Source organism: Miniopterus schreibersii (genome assembly GCF_964146895.1).
Source record: "Miniopterus schreibersii genome assembly, chromosome: 17".
Taxonomy (NCBI): Eukaryota; Metazoa; Chordata; class Mammalia; order Chiroptera; family Miniopteridae; genus Miniopterus; species Miniopterus schreibersii.
The window spans coordinates 15,419,251-15,439,901 of NC_138117.1; the positions used below are offsets into that span (position 1 = coordinate 15,419,251).

Below are 20,651 nucleotides of genomic sequence, written 5' to 3' on the forward strand. Positions count from 1 at the left end.
CGCAGCGTATTTGATTGACAGCTCAAGGCTCAGCTCTCCCCCAAGGGTATTTTCAGAAAAGGAATGTTTTCATTTCAAAGTGGGTGTTTTATTTTATGTTTGGCTTTTTTGCCCATTAGACTGTTAAGTTCCCAGTGCAGGAAAACGCACACCCCCTTGTCACCATTCTATCTCCAGTGCCTGAGCCTGTGCCTGGCACACGCTCTGTATTCCATGAACATTTATTATGTCTCATGGAAAATTACCACGAAAATACAATGTGACTCTTTGAATTCAGGATTGCCATATTGAGCAGCTTCAGAGTTAATTCATTTCTTCAATAAATCTTTCTACTGTTTTCCACGCTCGAGGTGTGAAGAACAAAAAAGACATGATTCTGTCTGCGTGGGGCTTACGTGCCAATTGGGACAGACAGACAGACCATAAGCAAGTAAACCAGTAAAAAAGATAACTTCAGCTGGTGCTGAGCGCTGTGAAGGAAATAACAGGGTGGCACTGACAGTCACGGGTGGGGAGAGGGTGGGGCTGCTACTTGAGGTGGAATGGTCAAGGCAGCCTTCTCTGAGCTACAGGACACTTCACGTCTTCATCTCCTAAAGTGTGCCCCAAGTGGAAGGCAATGATTTTAGAAAGCAATGCTGCTCCTTATTAATATTCTACTAAGCAACACCACTGTTAAGTGAATAAATAGGCAAAGCGATATTAGCGGCCATTCTAGAAAATGATGCCACTACTGTTTAATTCCCATTATTTCAGAGTTACCTTTGCATCCTGACTCCATTCTCTGATTCCATCCCCTGTCTCCACTGCCTTCTTTTCCCAAGCATATTAAGAGCTTGGAATTCCTTTATCCAGACCTTCTGTTCCCAAGGACTAGCCATTTTCCAAGGTTGCTCAGACTGATAGAGATCATGAGGGTTTTCCCCCCAATTCCAGGATAATTCTACCCTCCAACATACTTTTATTCCTCCCCAAATTCCATAGGAAATCCATTTGCTCACAGAAGAGCATCACTGTTAACAAGTTAGATTTATTAGGAACTACTGACTTCATGTAATAATGACATTTCTAAAAATTCAGGTTCAGAATAAACTCTGTTGCAAGGTATGAGTCAATCAGCCGCATAATTTTCAAAGCAAACATGGGAATAGACATAAAAAGCATTTAACCTTATTGGGTGATAAGAAAGATCCTATCAGATCTGAAAAAAAGACTTTAGAAATGAGAACATCAATTGTAAAAATGAGAATTGCTGAAAAGAGAGCAGTGAAAGGCTCTTGTGTCCTTGGAGAGAAATACAAACTTTGAGAGTAAAATTTTATAATATATATTTAATTTTTTTAAATGCATATACATTTTAATCCCCAAATCCCACTCATGGGAATTTATCTTAAGGAAAATAGACAAAAATATGATTATGCATGAGTAATGCTCATTGATACATTAATAATAGCAAAAATGGGGGAAAATATAAATGCTGATCAGTTACTCAATGAAGTAGGTTGTATCTCTTCAATGGACTACTTACGATGAAGACATTCAAAGGGTGATGTGCGTAAAGATACATCACAAAGTAGATATATACACACTCGTATAAATATACATACACGTGTACATTCTAAGCACACACACACAAAAGTCAGAATTTACACTGAAACATTGATTGCGCTTATCTCCAGAGAGAGCTTGTGTCAGCCAAGCAGAGCCCCAAAGACTGTTTTCTTTAGCTTTCTGGGATTATTTGATATTTGACTCTTCCACATTTGGCATATGTTATCTTTGTGCAGGGGGAAAAAATGACTCTAAAAATGTTATTGTAGTCCATATTTATTAAACCTGGAAAGAAAGGCATGAGCTACATTCAGAGAAAGCTAAGCTAGAGTTGGGAGATCCATTAAATTTTGCAAGGAGCTCTGAGCTCAGGAATCCAGAGGGCTGAGATGACATGTCGGGGACAAGATACTCAAGGTTGAAAGGAAACATAAAATGTTACTTAGTTTCTTGCTGCCAAGCAAACACAGGCTGCTGGCTTGAAAACATGTTTTAGAGCCAAAGGACTCTGCTGGAACATCTGTTCCATCCATACATTCAGTTTACAAGGTTCTCAGCATTTAAGTTTGCAGACTCACAACCAAGGAAACTGGGAGGAGTTCCAAAGGAAAGTAGCAGCCCACCTCCCAAAAAATGACCAAATGTTTGGAAAATGTATTATGCAAAAAACAACCTAATAAAACTTCTCTTATTTGGGGGGAAACAAACAAGTCAGAACTAGTAAAGGAGTTGATGTCAGTTTTCATATAAATTAAGGGCAATTTCCTTGGTAGAGAAGGCTAATGTCTCTGTTTCTAATGATATCATTAGAAAGATCAGAGCAAAATCAATGATAATAGAAGTTAAGTTTTTTAAAGAATCAGCTCATCATAAAAGTTCAAAAGCAAGTAATAACTTGAACATGGAGCTGTGGATCTCTGCATCCAGTGGCCTGAAGCACAGGGTCGAGTGTCATCTTTCTCAGAGGGTTTGACTGTGACACTGCCCGGAGGCAAGGTGGGCAAGCCAACAAGGGATCATCGAAGTCCTACGTGAAATACCAGGCTTTAGAAACAGAGCAGGTGGGATGGCAAAAGTCTCCAAAGGTGCTTCAGAAGCCTGCATATTCTACTGACTGTTCTAGTATAGAAGAAATATGTCACAAAGAGATTTTACAGCTACCCTGGGTATGGGACCCCAAGTAGAATTCCAGAGTAATTTTCACTTGCAACAGAGAACAGGGAATAAAATCAGCGTAGACCAATAGTCACTATATCATATGATGAAATAAACAACTGCTAGAAACTGTGCAAGACAGACAGACAGATACAAATGAAAAACCCAGCACTTAATGAACATACACAATTTCAGCCCATGTGCCCATGCAGTGAATGAGCGAATTGACAGCAAGAGATGCAAATGATGGAGGTTTTTTTTAAAAGAAAAAGAAAAAAGCCTGGCCACAGATATTTCCAAAACCAGGAAATGACTGCAGCTGCAAAGAACCTTCTCGTATGGAAACAACAGTCATGCTGGGTGTCTTCATCACACAGCCGACCATCATTCAAGGAACAAAACTAAAGCGTACGACTTGGTTTGGCAAAGCAGGGTGGCCCTGGCAGGGTGCACAGCAGCGGGGGGGGGGGGGGGGGGACCGCCTGCCTGAGGCTCGGAGACCCAAAAGCGGCATACCTGTCTTCAAGCAGAGCTCATCGAAGTCGTGGCAGCAGCTGCTGTAGCTCTTACACAGGTTGTCACACCGGCAGTCGGGAGGTCCGACTTCTTGAAGCTCAAAGCATCTGCCCTTACAAGAGCCGGAGGTGTTGGTCCAGGGGGAGTCTGATAACACTGCAAGACACAAGAGACAAAGGCAATGGGACGGGGAAGCGGGTCAGGTCACCGTGGAGGGGTGGCCCTGGGGAGCGGTGCAGTGCCGTGATGCCGTCCGACTCCGGCTCAGCAGCCTGGCTCTGGCCCCTCAGCAGGTTGTGGGACTTTCTTGTGCCAGTTTCTCCATCTGTAAAGTGAGGTGATTAATACAAGTAACTCGAAGTTATAATGAGAATTAAATGAAACAAGCCACGCAAAGCACTTAGCAGGTGGTCAGACATATAGAACAAGTATTGGCTATTGGGTTTATTACTTTTTACAAGTATTATGACTACAGATCTGTGAGGGTTAGTGTCTCTGTGGATGCTAACGATGTCAGGACAGAAGGGAACTTCGATCTATGAACTGAGAGACAAGAGCTCATTCCTTATTTGAAAATCCATAGCGTTTTTTGTAAGGAAAATTGGACCTAAATGTTCTGAGAACAGTCTGACCATATGGCATTGGAATAGAGATTTTAAGATCTCTTCCAGCCACACAATCTATACCTGTAACTAGAGTTGCACAAACACAAATTCCACTATCTCAGCTTGTCAAAAATAAATTCTTATTCATTATTTTCATAGGATCGTTGTATAGCTAAAAATCTCAAGAATCAACTAAAAATTGCGGGGGGAAAGAACTGAGATAAAAATTCCACTTGTTTGTAATATACAGGCAATGTAAGTTCAAAAATTAAGGGGAAGTTCCATTTATCATAGTACCTGAAAGATAAAATGTAAGAGGACCTGCGTAGAACCTACATGAAGAACACAGCAAAATTCTACACAAAGATCTTTTAAAACACTTAATTAAATGGAAAGACACACCATCTTAGAGGTAAAAATATCCACACTCTAAAAATATCAGTTCTTCCTAAAGAAACCGAACGATTCAATGTATTTACAAGAAAGAATCACTCTAGCCACAAATGGAATATTGCCCAGCCCTTCAAAGAATGAGCAGATCTGTGTAGGCTAATATGGAAAGCTCTACAGAGTATCTGAACAAGTGGGGTTTTTTTAAGATCAAAGTACAGAACAGTGTTATAACATTAAGTAGTATATATAACAGAGATAAAAAGACCAATGAGGAAAAAGATAAAAATAAAAACAGAGCAAGAGCTAGAGATGAGAGAGAGGGAGAGGGGGGCAGAGGCACTGAGAAAAACTGTAGATGTGCATAACTTTTTTGAAGTGCAGGTATAATTAACTTTCTGTTTTCTATAAGAAAATCTTTATGGAAATTACACTTGGGGAAAATGACTGAGAAAGAGGGAGGCAAAGAGACTTTTTACTTTTCTCTAGTTTGAAACTTCTAGGACATTTTACATATGTCTTTTTATTTGTTTATTGACTTCTGTCTCTCATGTATGCCTATGTATATATGTATATAAAATATTTATTGTATAATATATATTACATATAAATATCCTAATATTATTTGTGTCAAACCATTTGTAATTTTATTTCCTTATTTACATGTTTATAATTATTTTTTATTTTTTTATAATCAGTATGCATTACTTTTAAAGTCAAGAAAACACAGAGGCACAGGGGAGAACAGATGCTAAATGACATTTCCAGGTTCATCGAAGCCATTTATCTGAACATCCTGTCCATCCCTTACTCCTCTGTCCTCTTTGAAGTCAGGATCACCCATTTGAGCCTTTATGGCATCAGATCAGTTCAACTAAAGCAAACAGATTCACTAGACCGTGAGATGTGAAACGCTTTTGCATGGTTGACTCTGGGATGTTGAAATACATACAAACCAGGCCAGTTCAGTTTAGGAAATAATGCCCGGTTTCCAAAGCGATGCCTTCCCTCTGGTTCATAAACCACATTCTTCTATTGACTTTGGCCAACCTATCAACAGGGCATGCTAGACCATAAGAAACTAGTGGGGGGGCGGTGAGATGTGAAAAAAGGAAAAATAGAGGGAGTCTTATAGAAAAAATAAAGATAAGGAAAATGCTTATGATGAATTATCTATTTTTAAGGGTTCTGCTTAGACAGAATCACTCCAACAGCCGTCAAATAAATTCTGAGCGGCATTCATCCCCCTGAGCCGCATACATAAACATGCCTCGCAATGCTTATAGCTGAGATCATGAGAAGAGATCTCAAAATACAGGTTCCTGTTGTTTACTTGTCCTGTCCCCTCTTCTATATGGTGTCCCAGCATGCGTTTGAAATTTTCCTCTATCCATGTCCTTTGCTTTTCCCTCACCTAATCTTTTCACTATCTCTTTACTTCCAAACTACCTAATGAATTTTTAGCCAGTTTTTAACCTTTCTTCATTCGAATATCAATGTGCCTTTTTCCATTTTCTTAATCACTCTCTAAATTTATCCCGTACTTTGTTTTTGAAAATCATTGAATCTCACTCAATAGCTGGCTCCTACCAATCACAATCCTCCTTACCAACCCTTAAGCTGAAGACAGCTTTGTTAAGAAAGAGTTGTCCTTACACTCATAATGCCAAGATCTAGCTCCCAAAAAGTATTATACCCTAGACTGGGTTACCAACAGCTTTCGGATCAGAGTAAATGCCTGGGTGTGTGTGGATTAGGGACACTGATGTCAAAAATTCATTTGTGGCTGACGCAGATTCAGGTGACAAAAGGCAGGAAGAGAAGTGGGAAGATGAATTGAGCCATGTAGTACTTTGAATCTAATAACCCCAAGAATTTGAACGGCTGCACCTTTTTTAATAAAATAAAGTGATAGAGTAGAACACTATGAACTTTGCCTTTCCAGGGCCTACCCTGTGCCTGCATCTTTTCATAACAAGCTCCAGCCCCTAGGTTCTTTGTAGTTCTGTAAGTCATCCCGCATGGTCTGACCTTCTCATGCCGTGCCCAGGTCCCATGTCCTCCCCACTCCAGGCTAACGACAGGTTTTAGGACTTTTCTTCTTGTACCTGATTCAGTGGCCAAATATGGAAAGATCCCCTACCTTATTACAAATCCGAATTCTAAAATCTGTAAAGCAGTCTTTTATCTAACCTAAAATCAAGAGAATATTGACATGAGCACTTTGGTTCCATAATATATTGAAAAGTGTGAGGAAAACTGAAGGATCGATAAACTTGAAGTCATCTTAGATTATTACTGAGATGCCCATAAAAGCTCAGAACTAACAAGTAACTTAAAGAAAACAACAACAACAAAAAGCCCTAAAATAAAAAATCCTCAAAAGGGTCAAGTCAGATGGTGTGATAGGCATGACAGAGGTTTGGGATTTTGTATGAGGCGTTTGTCAATACATTTATGAGATTGAAAGTCTACTGCTGTCTCCTAAATGACATATTTAAATGACATTACTCTACTTCAAAGATACAAGTCAGTTCCAGAGTCTTCAAACATAAAGGTGACAGGTCTATAGTGACACTTTTTTTTTAAATAGGGACTTCAAATTTTCAAACCTGCCTGTATGTACATATATGTTATGAATAAAAACAATGTTCTGCCTTCCTTATTTTTCACAGTAGCATGATTTTGAAAATCACCAAGGTGAAACAGGATTTATTTCCTTCAAATTCATAATTCTGTTTGAACCACGTGAAATTCTTTTTTGTTAGTTAAATAACATTTTTACTTAAGTATCTAAAACGCTCCATCTTACAGTGCACATACAGAGGTGGTGCTGTAGAATTCCAGTGCTATCTATATAGGAAAAAATACTATTGATAATTTAATTAGACCATTGGAAAGAACCTAATTCATGACAAGAGTTGTGACCTAAACATTACTTTATCCTGGACTCCCAACCACATTTCCCTCCAAATCTCCCTGCAAAACAGATATTTTCAGATTTGGATGAGGGCCAATGAGAGAGGCAATATTTATTTAAGTTTGAAAACAGCTCAGCCCAAAGCTGGATGATTCTTCCTTCTAAGTTTTGTCTGGTCCTGTGTTCAGGAGCCTATCTATTCCTCCCATTTTCCATGGATCTCGGCTGGAGTGTTTCCTGAAAGCAAGAGCAAATAAGCTTTAAAATGGGTTACAGACGGTGTCATGCTGGCTCATTTTAAAGAGCATTGAAGCAGAATGGGTTTCCCTGTATCCGTGAACCCTGTCTGAGGTATTAAAGGCAGAGAGAGGAGGCAGAGAACTTGGATGACATTCAGGATGCTACCCAGCTCCAGGATTTAACAGTCTTGTGCCTCTCCTGGAGTAAGTCACGCATTCTTCCTGGCCATACTTTCTTGTATTGAAGTTGTCATTTACTCTTGATGTTTTTTCCTTCCTACCTTAGTAAGCAGCACCCACAGATAGGCCTGCTCCTAAATGCACCACTTTCTATAGATACTCATTCCTGCCAGCACCACTGTTCTCCCCTCTTCACAGCAGCTGGGCCAGATTTCATAGACAATTTTTTAAATAATTAGGTCGACCTGGGAAGTTTTCAAACACCTGTACTTTCAATATATTGATAAATACAATGTCCTCATGTAGAAAGGCCTCATAAACTGCGACAAAACAGATTTCTATCAATTCAATTTTAAAAATTAACAACATGAATCTAACTTCTAACCACTCAGATCGCATTTGTGATGGTAGCTGGTAGCGTGATTCTTAATGATCTGCAAATCTGCTGCAAGACTGTGAAACACTATCTTCTTAAATCACAGGTCTTGTCAAATCAATACGATAAAAATTTAACACTGGCCTTCACACATAATTGGAGACAAATTAAACATATCATCATATACTTAACACCTTGTATACTGTCATCAGCATTAATATGGCATTTTGTTTTCAAAAAAATCTTTTCTGATAGAGGGGCAACATTATCCCCATTTTTCTGGTTGGAAAATCCGATCTCGAGGCCGAATTTAAACTAGCAAAGGCCTGGCTAACATTTTAGATCATCTGAATATAATAACTATGGTACTGTTTTCATTAACAAAGGGTTTTTCCAATTTTATACATAGGCTTCAAATTATTCTAGATGTTCTTTTTAAGACATAATTTTAAAAGAATTGTTGCTTTTGTGTTGATTTAAGGTTCTATATTGAACTTGATTGAAGACTGAAATTTCTGTTTATGCAAACAAGATAGAGAATTCTGTACAGTTTTGTTTGTTTGTTTGTTTTTTAATATATCTTTATTGATCTCAGAGAGAGGAAAGGAGAGGGAGAGAGAGAGACAGAAACATCAATGAAGAGAGTCATTGATCGACTGCCTCCTGCACGCCCCCGACTGGGGATTGAGCCCACAACCCGGGCATGTGCCCTGACGGGGAATCGAACCCTGATCACCTGGATCCTAGGTCGATGCTCAACCGCTGAGCCACGCCTGGCCAGGCAGTTTTAAGATAAATGAAAAATCACTGCACCAAAGCTCCCTGTAACAAAGAACTGAAAAAAATCTGTGCCCTCCTTAGATTTGAATTCAGGTCATTTCAGCCCATTGACTGAACACCCTGATTTCTACACTAGGTTTAATTAACATAAAGCCCCATGACATCATGAGATCGTTTTTCCTTGCAGAGCAGGACTGATGGATCTGTCAGCTTTGCAGTTTCCCACATGCACCTGGCCCATCTTTCAAATAGCTTTTCATTTTCATAGTAAAATGAGATTCTTAAAGTTATCAAATGAACATGAACCATCTCGTTCCTCTTATTATTCTCTGGTTTCTCTATGATTCACAAAGAAAAGCTTTATCATAAAGTTGTCAGAGAAATTCATTTCGCATTTACACCTGTGAATTTCACTCACACTCACATACTCTTAAACTTTCAAGCCACTAAAATAATAATAAATTGAACTGAGCTTTCAAGTTTATTAGCCAGCTAGTCACAAGCTTACAAATTTCCCTTCGTCTTTCAAGTATTAAGTTGCTTATATTTCAGAGGATATCCCATTTTCACCTGGAGACTGAAAGAGTATCTATCACAAACTTTAATAAAATAGACTCCACAACACCATAAACACACATGTATGCACATGCACATGAGTGCACACACCCCTGTATACGCATAAATTCTCCTAGTCTTAAAGGTGAATCAAGCTGGCTGCATCAGATGTAGGTGTGGGACAAATATGTCAAACTCAATTGCACTTATTACTTACATTTTCTTTAAATGTAAATTTATTTAAATTTATCTCAGCCATCTCATTTACCTGATTGCCCATTATATTTACCCAATAGAATTATAACTAGCTCTGCTCATTTCACATCGTCTAATAAATCTATAGATCTTTTATGATCTGGTAGAAAACACCTTATTCCACCATTGCTTCCAATAGATCACTAGGTCCTAACAATAAATCCAGCTAACAAATGTGCTAGTTAATTAATTATAACAGTTTGTTTGCACTGCAACAGCCTTGAAACTAACAGCTCAGTCCATAGTACAGCAGCGAGGGGCTGTATGTGTGTAGAATGTTCTCGGCCATCGCTGAGAACTCTGAGGAACTACATTTGCCAAGCAAGAGACTTCATGCTTCTGAATGGGAGATCTTGCCCTGATCCGTCTGAAGCTGCCCATATGTTAATATCCTTTGTGTTCCTTCTATTTTGAGAAACAATCTAGAAGCACTGAGCTTCCCAGGATTTGTCTGAACATAAAAATGTTGCTGAACACAGGCATGGCTGCCTTTCTTTCCAGTATCCTGTTCTAATGTGTATATAAAAGTTCACACAGTGTTTTCTGATGTGAAATCTTTGCTGACAGAATAACCAGCCACATGTGTTATTTGAGGGAGGCCCTTTCTAGACACAGAGTACATTTAATAGGATTAAAATGCTTAAAGTTTCTGCACTATGCTTTCACTCAATTTCCAAAGTACATCTCTGGTCTTGCCTGAACGGCAGGCAAGTTACATCAATAGAAAAATAAAAAATAAAAAAGTGTGCCAGCATACCAAAATCCTAAAGCTCAGATGTAAATGGCATTATATCCCAAAACTAAACTTCCTATAGATAGATTTTCACTAATAAATTATTTTAGAAGATACCATAGAGGCTTAAAATAACAGATGATTTAACCAAATAATTCAAGAAGCAAATATTTTGTAGTATACTTTTAAGATCACTTAGATTTATTTATTATAATATAGATTGTGTTATTTTCCCAGAAGTAGCATTACTTCATTAGCTCTTATAGCTGTTGCTTATAATGTATGGAAATAACTTGTTATTCACAAAGTATGTTCAAGGATTAATAAATGTCATCTACACTTTCCAAGTTCTCCAGTAGAGAGCACATACATTCAGAGGCAATGAAACAGAATACATAGAACCATGGACTTTTGTTTTAACCTAGTAGAAAATTTAGAAACCATCTAGACCTGCTCCTCATTGTAAAGCTAAGGAAACAGATTTCACAAGTGACTTGCCCAAGACCACACAGCAAGTTATATGAATTCAGGGTGCCAAGTCCAGAATTTTCATGACTGTTTTCCAAAAATAACGAGCAGCTGGATTTTACACATTCATTAAGGAAACAGCTTTTAATATCAGTTTTAGCCAAAGTGATGTATTACTACAAAACAGGAGAAAAGTTCCCTTGAGGGTGCGTTGGAAAGAACCAGCAGTGGGCTGCCCAGCTGCTAGCTTGCCCACATGACCATACAAAGGATCGGCTGGATCCCCCTTCCAGTCTGGGCAGTTACAGTCGGTGTTAATGAGAGTTATACTTGTCTGGAACAAGAGAAAGAGGGCTTTGAAGAGAGCATTTGTTACCAATAAAAACGGGATTCTCCAGCCTAGTGATCCACTCCCCTCCCCCACCCCAATAGAAGACAACTCATTGTGTCCATTTGGTTCCCCGGGGGTGCAATTTTTATGATTTTTTTTCTCACTGTTCACCCCAACTTCACCCCACTTCGACTCACTAAACTACTTCTCATATAATTCTGGCCTGACGCACAAAAGTAACTTACTAGACGTGAGGAGGAGTTAGTATTCCAACAATATATGCATCATAACTTGGCTACGACAAGCTCATGCTGGCTAAAGAGAGACAGGTGATGGTCTTTTACAGTAGCCAGGTCAAGAAATACAGAGAAATACAAAATGCACAGGAAGGCAGACAAACATGCTGAGATGTCAGGGAAAGTCAAGAAAATATTGCCCCCTAGAGTACCCATTACTTAATATGTAATTTTTATTTATAAAACCATCAGCAGCTCCAATTTCCAGGAAATTAACCAACTCATTACTTAAGACCTGGTCAGTTAAGCCCCCTCGGTGCGCACAAGGAGCTCCTTTATAAGAATCCCCACGCTGCTTCGGGCGCAGTGTATTGTAAAAGGAAACTCTTTCACTTCAGTCCTATTAGTTAAGTCAAGGCACACTGTTAAAACTTACCTTTCTTTATGCCAAAAGGGAAAACAATGAATTCAAATTTTAAGCACCTCCTTTCTTTTACCTTTTTCCTATTTTAGCTCAATCTTCATCTCATAGTCCTAAATTTCTGAATTTTCTTAAAGTCAGCTCACTGCCTTTTTTACTCCCTTTCGTCTTTTTCCCCAGGTCAGAACTTTCTGGAGATGTACACGATATCCAATACCACAGGACAACAAACCAGAGTCGTGTATCCCCAACATTAAGCCGGCACCCGCTCCCACCATTTCTATTTCTGCCTTGCCTATTAGCAAGAGCTTTAGTTTTCTCTTAACATTTATGAATTTCAGTGTAGAAAGAATTAAACAGCTAGTTATATGAAGCCACCATAAATGTTCTCTAATTAAAACCATGTTCTCTCACCTGAATGATACACAGAGCTGGTTTTATTCTAGAAAAATCAAGGACTGAATTAGTTCTACTGCAAAATTATTTAAAGATGACTTACTGAGCTTTTCTATCGATAAGATTGAAAATGCAAAAAGTTGCTACACTTACCTGTAGGAGGGCCTTCATCCCACCCTTCTGCCCTCTTAACTCGGTCTGCTGTGAATCCCAAGCAGATATTGGCTCCAATAGCAAAAGTGAACAGGGATATCACCTAAGGAAATAAAGAGACCCAGTTGTCAAACACAGCTAGACAGGACTAAATCGAATTATAGGAAGGCAATCCAGATGACTTCAACGTCACCACCAACCCCACGACTTCCAAAATGCACCAGAAAGTGCTGTCTTCATCTCTCAGGACACAAAGAAAAACAAAATCCGGAGCCGATTCTGAAGACCAAGCCTGTCCCCGGTCATGCCACCTTCCTCCTACCTGACGGGCGCGGGGCACGCCGCTCCCTGCCATGGCAGAGGGTTCTAGAAAGCCTTCTGCAGTGTGCTCTCTTTGCCCACACTGAATGCACTGCTTTTTGGGGCTCTGAGCTCAGTCTATTAACTACAAGTAATCCCACCTGGGAGGTTGACAGGCTGCTCTGATTTGCCCAGAGCTGGATTTCATCACAGTTTGTTCACAAATCGCAGCGCTGAGCCGAAGAGGCTGGAAACATCACCCTCCTTTTCTCCACCCCCTTATCGGTCCTCCCCTGACACACAGGCTTTCATGTGGTTTCCTCTGCTAACATGAGGCTTTCTTGTGTTGCTGGGGCCAATAACAGCTCATGTTCATTTTCCTTTCCTCACAAAAACATGCTTTTTCAAAAAGAAACCAAGTGTGTTTTAGCCGATAAAAGTGAAACAGAACTTCAAGCTTCGAAGGTTTACAATGTAGTCATTCAAGGCTCTTCAACCTCGAGGCATTATATTTTTTAAAAAAAACAAACAAACAAGGACAGTTTTATAATTTATAAACCTAATAGCTTCCCCTGTCTTTCTCGTGTATTTATTTTTCTGGCTGTTTAAACGACCTGTTCCTATTGCCACATTCGCAGCTACTCCTGACTCCTCGAGCGTTTTTCACGACGAAATCTCCCAAGATTGTAACTAACACAAGAGGCAGCATTATTTCCCCCCTTGTTGTGAGAGTTTAGAGAAGTAACTTTTATCACAGCCCTGGGAATGCCAGCTAAGCAGCAGAAGGTCCTCTGCCCTGCCAGGAGGGAGAGAATATTTTCAGTTTCTGCCTCTTCTTCCCGAAAAAACTGTCAGCTTGGTGGTTTTTTTCTTTGGGGGGAGAGATAGGGAAGCTTTATTAATGATTGAATTTGGGAAGGAAATCTCAATGGTGCAAGAATTTAGCTTTGAAGAACTATTTTTCTGTTTATTTCCCGGTTAAATTATCATCCAGGCCCCCTCCCCCCCCCAAAAAAAACCTGTGTCCTTTGAGGCTATTGTGAGCCTTTACTTAACGTTTCTTTACTAAGCTATTTGGCAACCAGCAGATGTCTAAAAGAAATCAAGGCCTCTAAATCGGAAAGTTATTTAAATTTCGTATGCTTTTAGGGTTCAGATGAGGGGAGAAAGCTTGCCCTCGGATTTCTCTCGCCAGGCCAGGCAACCATCATCCTTGCACAGAGCACATGCATGTATATAAACAAATACACCACTCCCCATGCAACGGAGCAGTGGCTCTGCTCAAATAAAACAGCAGAGCACAAGAGCAAGAACTTGTTTATTATAGTGGGTTGCACAGTAGGCCCGAGCTACTTTATATATTCTAGGATTTAGTAACAGCTCATTGAGCAAAAGAAAACACTGGCAAACTTTAAGTTGCCTTTTTAAAATCCCTTTGGTTGTGCGCTCTAGCGAGATGGCAGGCTCATGAATTTTTCTGTAGAAATCTCTTGCTTTCGTCTGTGTGCCATACTGAAATGATTTGGAGTTGGGCAGTCAGCAAGACTTATGAAAAAACGTTAACCCCGTGTAAGGTTTTTCCTCCCATTTATATTCCATTTCAAGATGCAGGCTTGTTTTTACAGAGACACGCTATAAACCAAAAAGGGAAATATCGAGGCAGTCTTGTGATGGCATCGATGCCAGGGTGTTACCAAGGTTCTTGAAAACCTGCGTCTGTCTCTCTCCAGTCTCCCCAGCCCTTGCAGGAGTCTGACAACTTCAGATTCTGTCTGACATTTGATTGTGGAAACTCAGTTTGAGGATAATGAAGGCTCCCCTTGAAAATAAAATTAGACTCAGAAGCTGAACATCATCTGTTAATTTTTTTTGACATGCAGAGTAGCTCTGCAGGGAGAAAAAGCCGTAAGTGTAATAGCCAAGTTGATCCATAATTGGCTTCTGTACAGCACTTGTTACCAATTATCTACGAGGATTGAGCTCAATCACTATTTCTGTTAATCGTTCTGCCAAAGAACTTTATCTTCTACCAGGTCATCGTGCATATGGAATTTATTAACGGACACATACACATAAGTGCACATGTGCATGCGCGGGCACACACATGCACACACACTCTCAGGCACACCATCTAACCATAGCTAACCAGAATTTTACTACAAGACATCATTATATATTAATTCTCAGGAGGAGGACCAAAATCTCTACCCTGGGCATCAAATCAACTACAAGATACAATTGTCTCTCAAAAAGAAAACTACAACTCTCATTGTCCAAAACTGAGAAAACCAAAAAGTCTGCTAATGCATAGGTCAATAAATTCAACTAAAATGACTATAATACAGTCCAAAACCAAATTAAGAAAGTTCACCTATTCTGGGGTTTAAGATTTGGGATAAGGTCATCCACAGTCTGGTCAGTAATCAGGAAAATGTATGAGAGAGACTAAAATTAACTTCCAGTATGGTTTCCTAATCCAGCTGCATTTCAGAAAACACTGCCCCCTGGCAGAAGAAAACCCAGAACTATAAACAAATCTTTGACAGTCTCAGGCCCTAAAAATCACTCTGTGGTTCTCAAGCTTTATTGAACATAAGAACCACCCTGGGAGCTTGTTTAAAATGTTGATGCCTATGGCCTTTCCCCCAAGATTCTGATTCATTAGGTCTAGGGGGTGGGAACAGGGAAGGGGGAGTTTAGGGGCCAGAAAAGAACTGGCACAATAGGCTATTCTGATGAAAGTAATGTAAGGACCACATTTAGAGAAACGAAGCATTAGAATAAACTACTCTCAGTTCATTTGTTTGTGCCCTGAAGGTTGACTTGCTCTGTCTAATTCATAATGTAATTTGAATATATTATTAATAGCATTTACTATAAATTGGGCATTAAAGTTTAGATCTCTTCGTGACAAACCATGACTGCTCCTCCATGGAAATCATCCCCAAACTGTAAGCAGCAGAACAGTCTTTTATTTACCTTGCTGGTGGTACAAAGCAGCAGTGTGTGTATTGCTTAATTGCAATACAGTAGTTGCATTTATACAAATGCACAGTCTACCTTTTCATGAAATGGTTCTGTGAATCCTTGTTCCCAAGCTCTGATTAAGGTAAGAGGGCTTGAGGTTAACAGTGAGATCTGAAAGAGATGTAATTGAGGGTTGTCATTCTTGCCTCCTGCAGTAATTACGAAACTTTCATGAACTGCTCCAAACACTATGATGTTAGACAATTCACTGACCACCTGATTTTCAGTGGTATCAATCAGCAATAACTTCAGCACATACACTTTGAAAGCAAGAAGACAACACCCACGTGTGTTCTTCCTAGTCTATTTTAAAACTTTTTGAGTTAAGTCTTGTTTTTCAATTCTGATGGAGGGCTATTAGGAAATTCAGAATAAAAAGGGGACAGCAGTCTTTTGCCAATCTAAATTGAGCAAAACATTCTAACAGCTAATAGAGAAACAAGCTGGCTCAATTGCTCTTGCAATCCAGGACTGCAAATGTGTATAAAGTAGACACCACTTAAGATTCTAAACCACAGATGCAAAGTTCTGTGAGTAATCTATGTCCCCAGGGGGTTCTCCAGTGGAGAAATGGCATATGCCTATTCAATGCAAACAGGGCTTGTGCTATTAGTTATTACACAATTGAGAGCTGAAATCAACACTGCCCCATCTTTCAATGGCTTCAATTTATATCATAAACTTCTATGCATTTCATTTACTGCCAATGGAATCTAAGCATAAGCCCATATACCAGAACAATCTCAGCTAAGAATATTCATTCATTGCACAAATATTCATTAGCTCCTACTGTGTACCAAAAACTGTTCTGGGCACTGGTGTTATGTAGGGAGCTGAACCAGACATAGTCCCCTGCCCTCCAGTTTTATCAAATAGACACACAATAAATGCAAAAGGCACAGAATTTAAAACTTATATATTATTTCTGGAATTTTTCTTTTAATATTTAGACCAGACTTGGTCATATGTAACTGAAAAGGTAAAAAACAAAACCATGGACATTGGGGGATTACAGTAATTCAGGATTGATCTAGTCAGCAGGGTCAGAGAAGACTTTGTGGAATATCAACTGAGCTGTGATGTTCAGGGTCATGGAGTAAGTAGGTTAGAGAGGAGAAAAAGATTCTAGACAGAGGGAACAGGATGCGCGAAGGTTCTGTGTAGAGTGGACCGCAGCACATGCATTAGATGAAAAGCCAGCCGGTTTGACCAGTGTAGGGAAAGCAAAGTTAGCATGGAATGAAATGAGACCGGAGAGGTTAGTAGAGACCAGCTCATGTGGGGCCTCAGTGGTCACCTTAGGTGGTATTATCTTTATCCTAAAAGCAATGGAAAAGCTTAAAAGGGCTTAAACAGGTGGAAGTTTAATCAGATTTTGAAGCATTAATAGCTGTACTATGTGGATATGAACTGGAAGGAGTCAGGAATGGATACAATAGATCAGTTTGGAAGCAACGTCAGTAATCCAGACGAAAGGTAGTGATACCTCCCCCCCAAAAGGCTATGGTGGTAGTGGAGAGGTAGAAACCTAGGAGAGTTAGGGTAAAGACTTGCTAATGAATTGAGTATGGGGGTTGAGGGGCAGGGGTTGAGGGGTTAAGTATGACTCCTGAGTTAATGAATATTCAACCATTGTAACGACCCAATACATACTCAGTAAAGTCACTTAAGTTTTAATTGGCTTATAAGAAAGATGTGGATATATATAATTACCTTCATTTATCAGAGCTTTCTGAATGCTATTAGCACCTAAATTATTTTCCTTTCACTTTTAGATGCATCCCTTCATCTTCATGCTACTGGACACCTCTTAACTGCTCTTTTTTTTTTTTTTTTTTTTTTTAATATATCTTTATTGATTTCAGAGTGAGGAAAGGAGAAGGAGAGAAACATCAATGATGAGAGAGTCATTGATCGGCTGCCTCCTGCATGCCCCCTACTGGGGATGGAGCCTGCAACCCGGGCATGTGCCCTGACGGGGAATCGAACCCCTATTTCCTGGATCGTAGGTCAATGCTCAACCACTGAGCCACGCCCCGCCAGGCTCAACTGCTCTTAGAAGTTCATCTCTTAACTGCTCTTAGAAGTTCATCTCTTAACTGCTCTTCCTTTTGCCCCTCTGCCCCCTTCAAACACCATTTCATTGAGTCCTCTCTTACCCAGCCTGCAATTTATTCCCATTCTTTGACCAGACGGCCCTGCATAAAGCACAAATCTGATGATTTTCCTCCCAAACTTGACCTTCCAATGGCTGCCCATTGCAGCAGTTCTCAAAGTGTGATCTTTGGACTAGCAGGGTTAGATCACCTGGAAACTTGTCAGAAATGCAAATCCTTTTCAGACCTACTGAATCAGAAACTGGGGGGGGGGGGGCGTAAACCCAGAATCAATGTTTTAATAAGCCCACCAGGTGATAAGCAAGTTTGAGAACCACTGACCTAAAGGATAAAACTCAAAGTGCTTAGCAAAGTACATAGGACTCTAAATGTGAAATTGAGCTCCCTGGATCAGATCCCAGCTCTACCACTGTTTAACTATGAGACCTTGCATGACCCTTCTCCATCCTAAGACTCAGTTTTCTCATCAGTTTCCAGCTCATAGGATTCTTAAGAGTATTATAGAAATAATCCATGCAAATTGCCTAGCACAAGGCTTGGCACAGAAGAATGCTTAATAAATGGTAAGTTTTCTTAATTAGAGAAATATTTGCTATTCCTTGATTAAGTTGTGTCCTCTCACACCTTCATTCCTTATTATATGTTGTTTCTTTAGCCTAGAATGACCTTCTCGACCAACTCTCCATGACAAACTTCAACATAGTCATGAAGACTCATGCCTGGTGTCACTCCTTTGTGAACCCTCCCACCCCCCTGCTTTCCCCTTCCCATGAAAAGCAGTGGGATCCTCCGCTCTGCCCCCACATTATCTGTGATCTCTTTTTAGGCACCTCTATCCCTTGTGATCTCTTTCAATGCAGGGACAAGTTATCCCTGCTCTCCACAGAGCTTTGCATCTTTCCTGGGAGATAATAACCAGACAATAAATGTTTGTTGAATGAAGTTACTTGGCATCGAGACTTGAATTGGAACTTGAATTCTTGCTCTCTTACTAAGTGGCTGTGACACTTCAAGCCCACGTTTCTTCATCTGTAAAGCAGAAGTATTGGCTAACTCAGTGGTTTGTAACCCTTTTTAAGCATTAAAACCCTATTTCCATATAAAATCTCAAAAGGAATACCAACATCTAAATTTAGAGTGGCTCTACTTCAAGTTGGGGTGGGGAGCCTGGATCTCAGCTAACTAGACACCTCTCTTCTCCCCACAGCACCTTCACAGAAACCTGGAAATTCAAGAAGTGCAATTTGGGAAAACAAAACAACAAATAACTAAGTTAATTCCACTATTTAAATAATCTTCTAAATCCAACCCTTCACTGTAGTATACACATCCCAAAATCTGACCCAAATTGCCTCAGACCACATCTCCCATTGATGAGTTATGGATGCTCTCATTCCAGAAAAGCTGTTCCCCCAAGAACAGCTTTTGGCTCATGTCTGTATCAGCACTTCTCTTCATGCTGATTCTCAGCCCTGAAGTCCTCCTCTGTCCACTGCACTCATCCAACTCTTAGTCAATCCATCTCCTTCCTCAGGGCTCAGCATCATCTTCACAACATTCCCCCTCTCAACTGAGGCACCCACCATCCTCAGTTCAAGAACCGCTAGATTCTACCCAAGATATTTGTCTCTCTAGGATTCCCTGTTTCATTTGAGTATTTGTTGTCTTAACAATAAGAGCATAGTTCCCCAAAGAACAGAAGAAAGAAACCACCTGATATAGAGACTAAGAGCCTGGACGCCACCGTCCGACCAACCTGGGCCTGCCACTTCCAAGCATGAGACCTTGCTCAAGTTCTCTAACACTCAGATGTCTTTTAACAACCACAACAAAAGTGATAGTTCTTATCACCCAGGGTTGATATGAAGACCAAATGACATAGTGGATGTTAAGCAAGTAGCTCAGTGCCTGAAACATAGAAAACACACAAATATTAGCCACTATTATATACAAGATCACAAAGTGCATCTGCTATCATGTTGTCAGCACTCAGCAAAGTGCTGGGCACCTTAACAGGTGCTTAGTGGTGACATAGGTTCTAGGACAATTCCTTTTACTTACGATGAGATTATATGTAAATTAAAGTTGGGAATGCTATGAATCACTCTTTCCAAATTCTCTCTAACCTCAGGAGAAAACGAGCAGTGCTTACTTGGCAAAGGGTAGGGTGACTCTGGAGACAGCTTTCAACTACAGGTTTCAACTGCAATAATAAAGGCCCTCTATTTGAACTGGAAAGCCCCAAGAACTTGAGCTTCAACTCCACACATTTGTTTGAACTCAAACCTAAAAGGAAGTTTACACTTGCTACTGGAATGGAATAATCACATGCTCAGCAGCACAGTGGTTCCTGCTCCAGGAGGAAGCAAAACTGCCATTTCTGTGATTCCCTTGCAATCAAACAATAGCTATAGACTTTCACAAATCAGAAACAAAGGGGAACTTTTCCCATCTGATAAAAGACTTCTACAAAAAACTCACAGCTAACAATATACATAATGGTAAAAGACTAAATGCTTTCCCCCTAAGATCAGGAAGAAGAAAAGAATGTCTCCTCCACCATCTCTGTTCAATTTTACATTTCTAGCCATGGCCATTAGGCAAGAAAAACAAATAACAGGCATTCAAATAAAAAAAGAATAAAACTATCTATATTCACAGATGACATGATCACTTATATAAAAAATCCTAATGAATATACTTTTAAAAAACTATTAGAACTAATGAATAAATTCAAGAAGGTTGCATGAGACAAGATAAATATTTAAAAATCAGTTATAGTTCTATACATTAGCAATGGACAATCTGAAATGATACTAAGAAAACAATTATGCTTACAATAGCATCAAAAAAGTCTAAAATACCTAGGGATCAATTTAACAAAAGAAGTGTGAAACTTGTACATGGAAAACAAAAAAGCATCACTGAAATAATTATATGACAGACG

General features: G+C 39.7%; 1 protein-coding gene across 9 annotated transcripts in view; it reads right to left on the reverse strand.

Annotated features, from left to right (window-relative positions):
* The window catches only part of ENPP2 (ectonucleotide pyrophosphatase/phosphodiesterase 2), a 95,788-nt gene that overhangs the window by 58,895 nt on the left and 16,242 nt on the right, over window positions 1-20,651 (reverse strand). For 5 of the 9 annotated variants that reach the window (XM_081116344.1, XM_081116343.1, XM_081116349.1 and 2 more), the window contains exons 2-3: window positions 12,261-12,363; window positions 3,223-3,378 (exon numbers count right to left, since the gene is read on the reverse strand). In XM_081116344.1, coding sequence (XP_080972470.1) covers window positions 3,223-3,378; window positions 12,261-12,363 — 259 coding nt within the window. Of the gene's footprint in view, window positions 1-3,222; window positions 3,379-12,260; window positions 12,364-12,582; window positions 12,720-20,651 lie in introns of those variants that run through there. The other 4 variants (XM_081116348.1, XM_081116346.1, XM_081116345.1 and 1 more) reach the window with 2 other exon arrangements.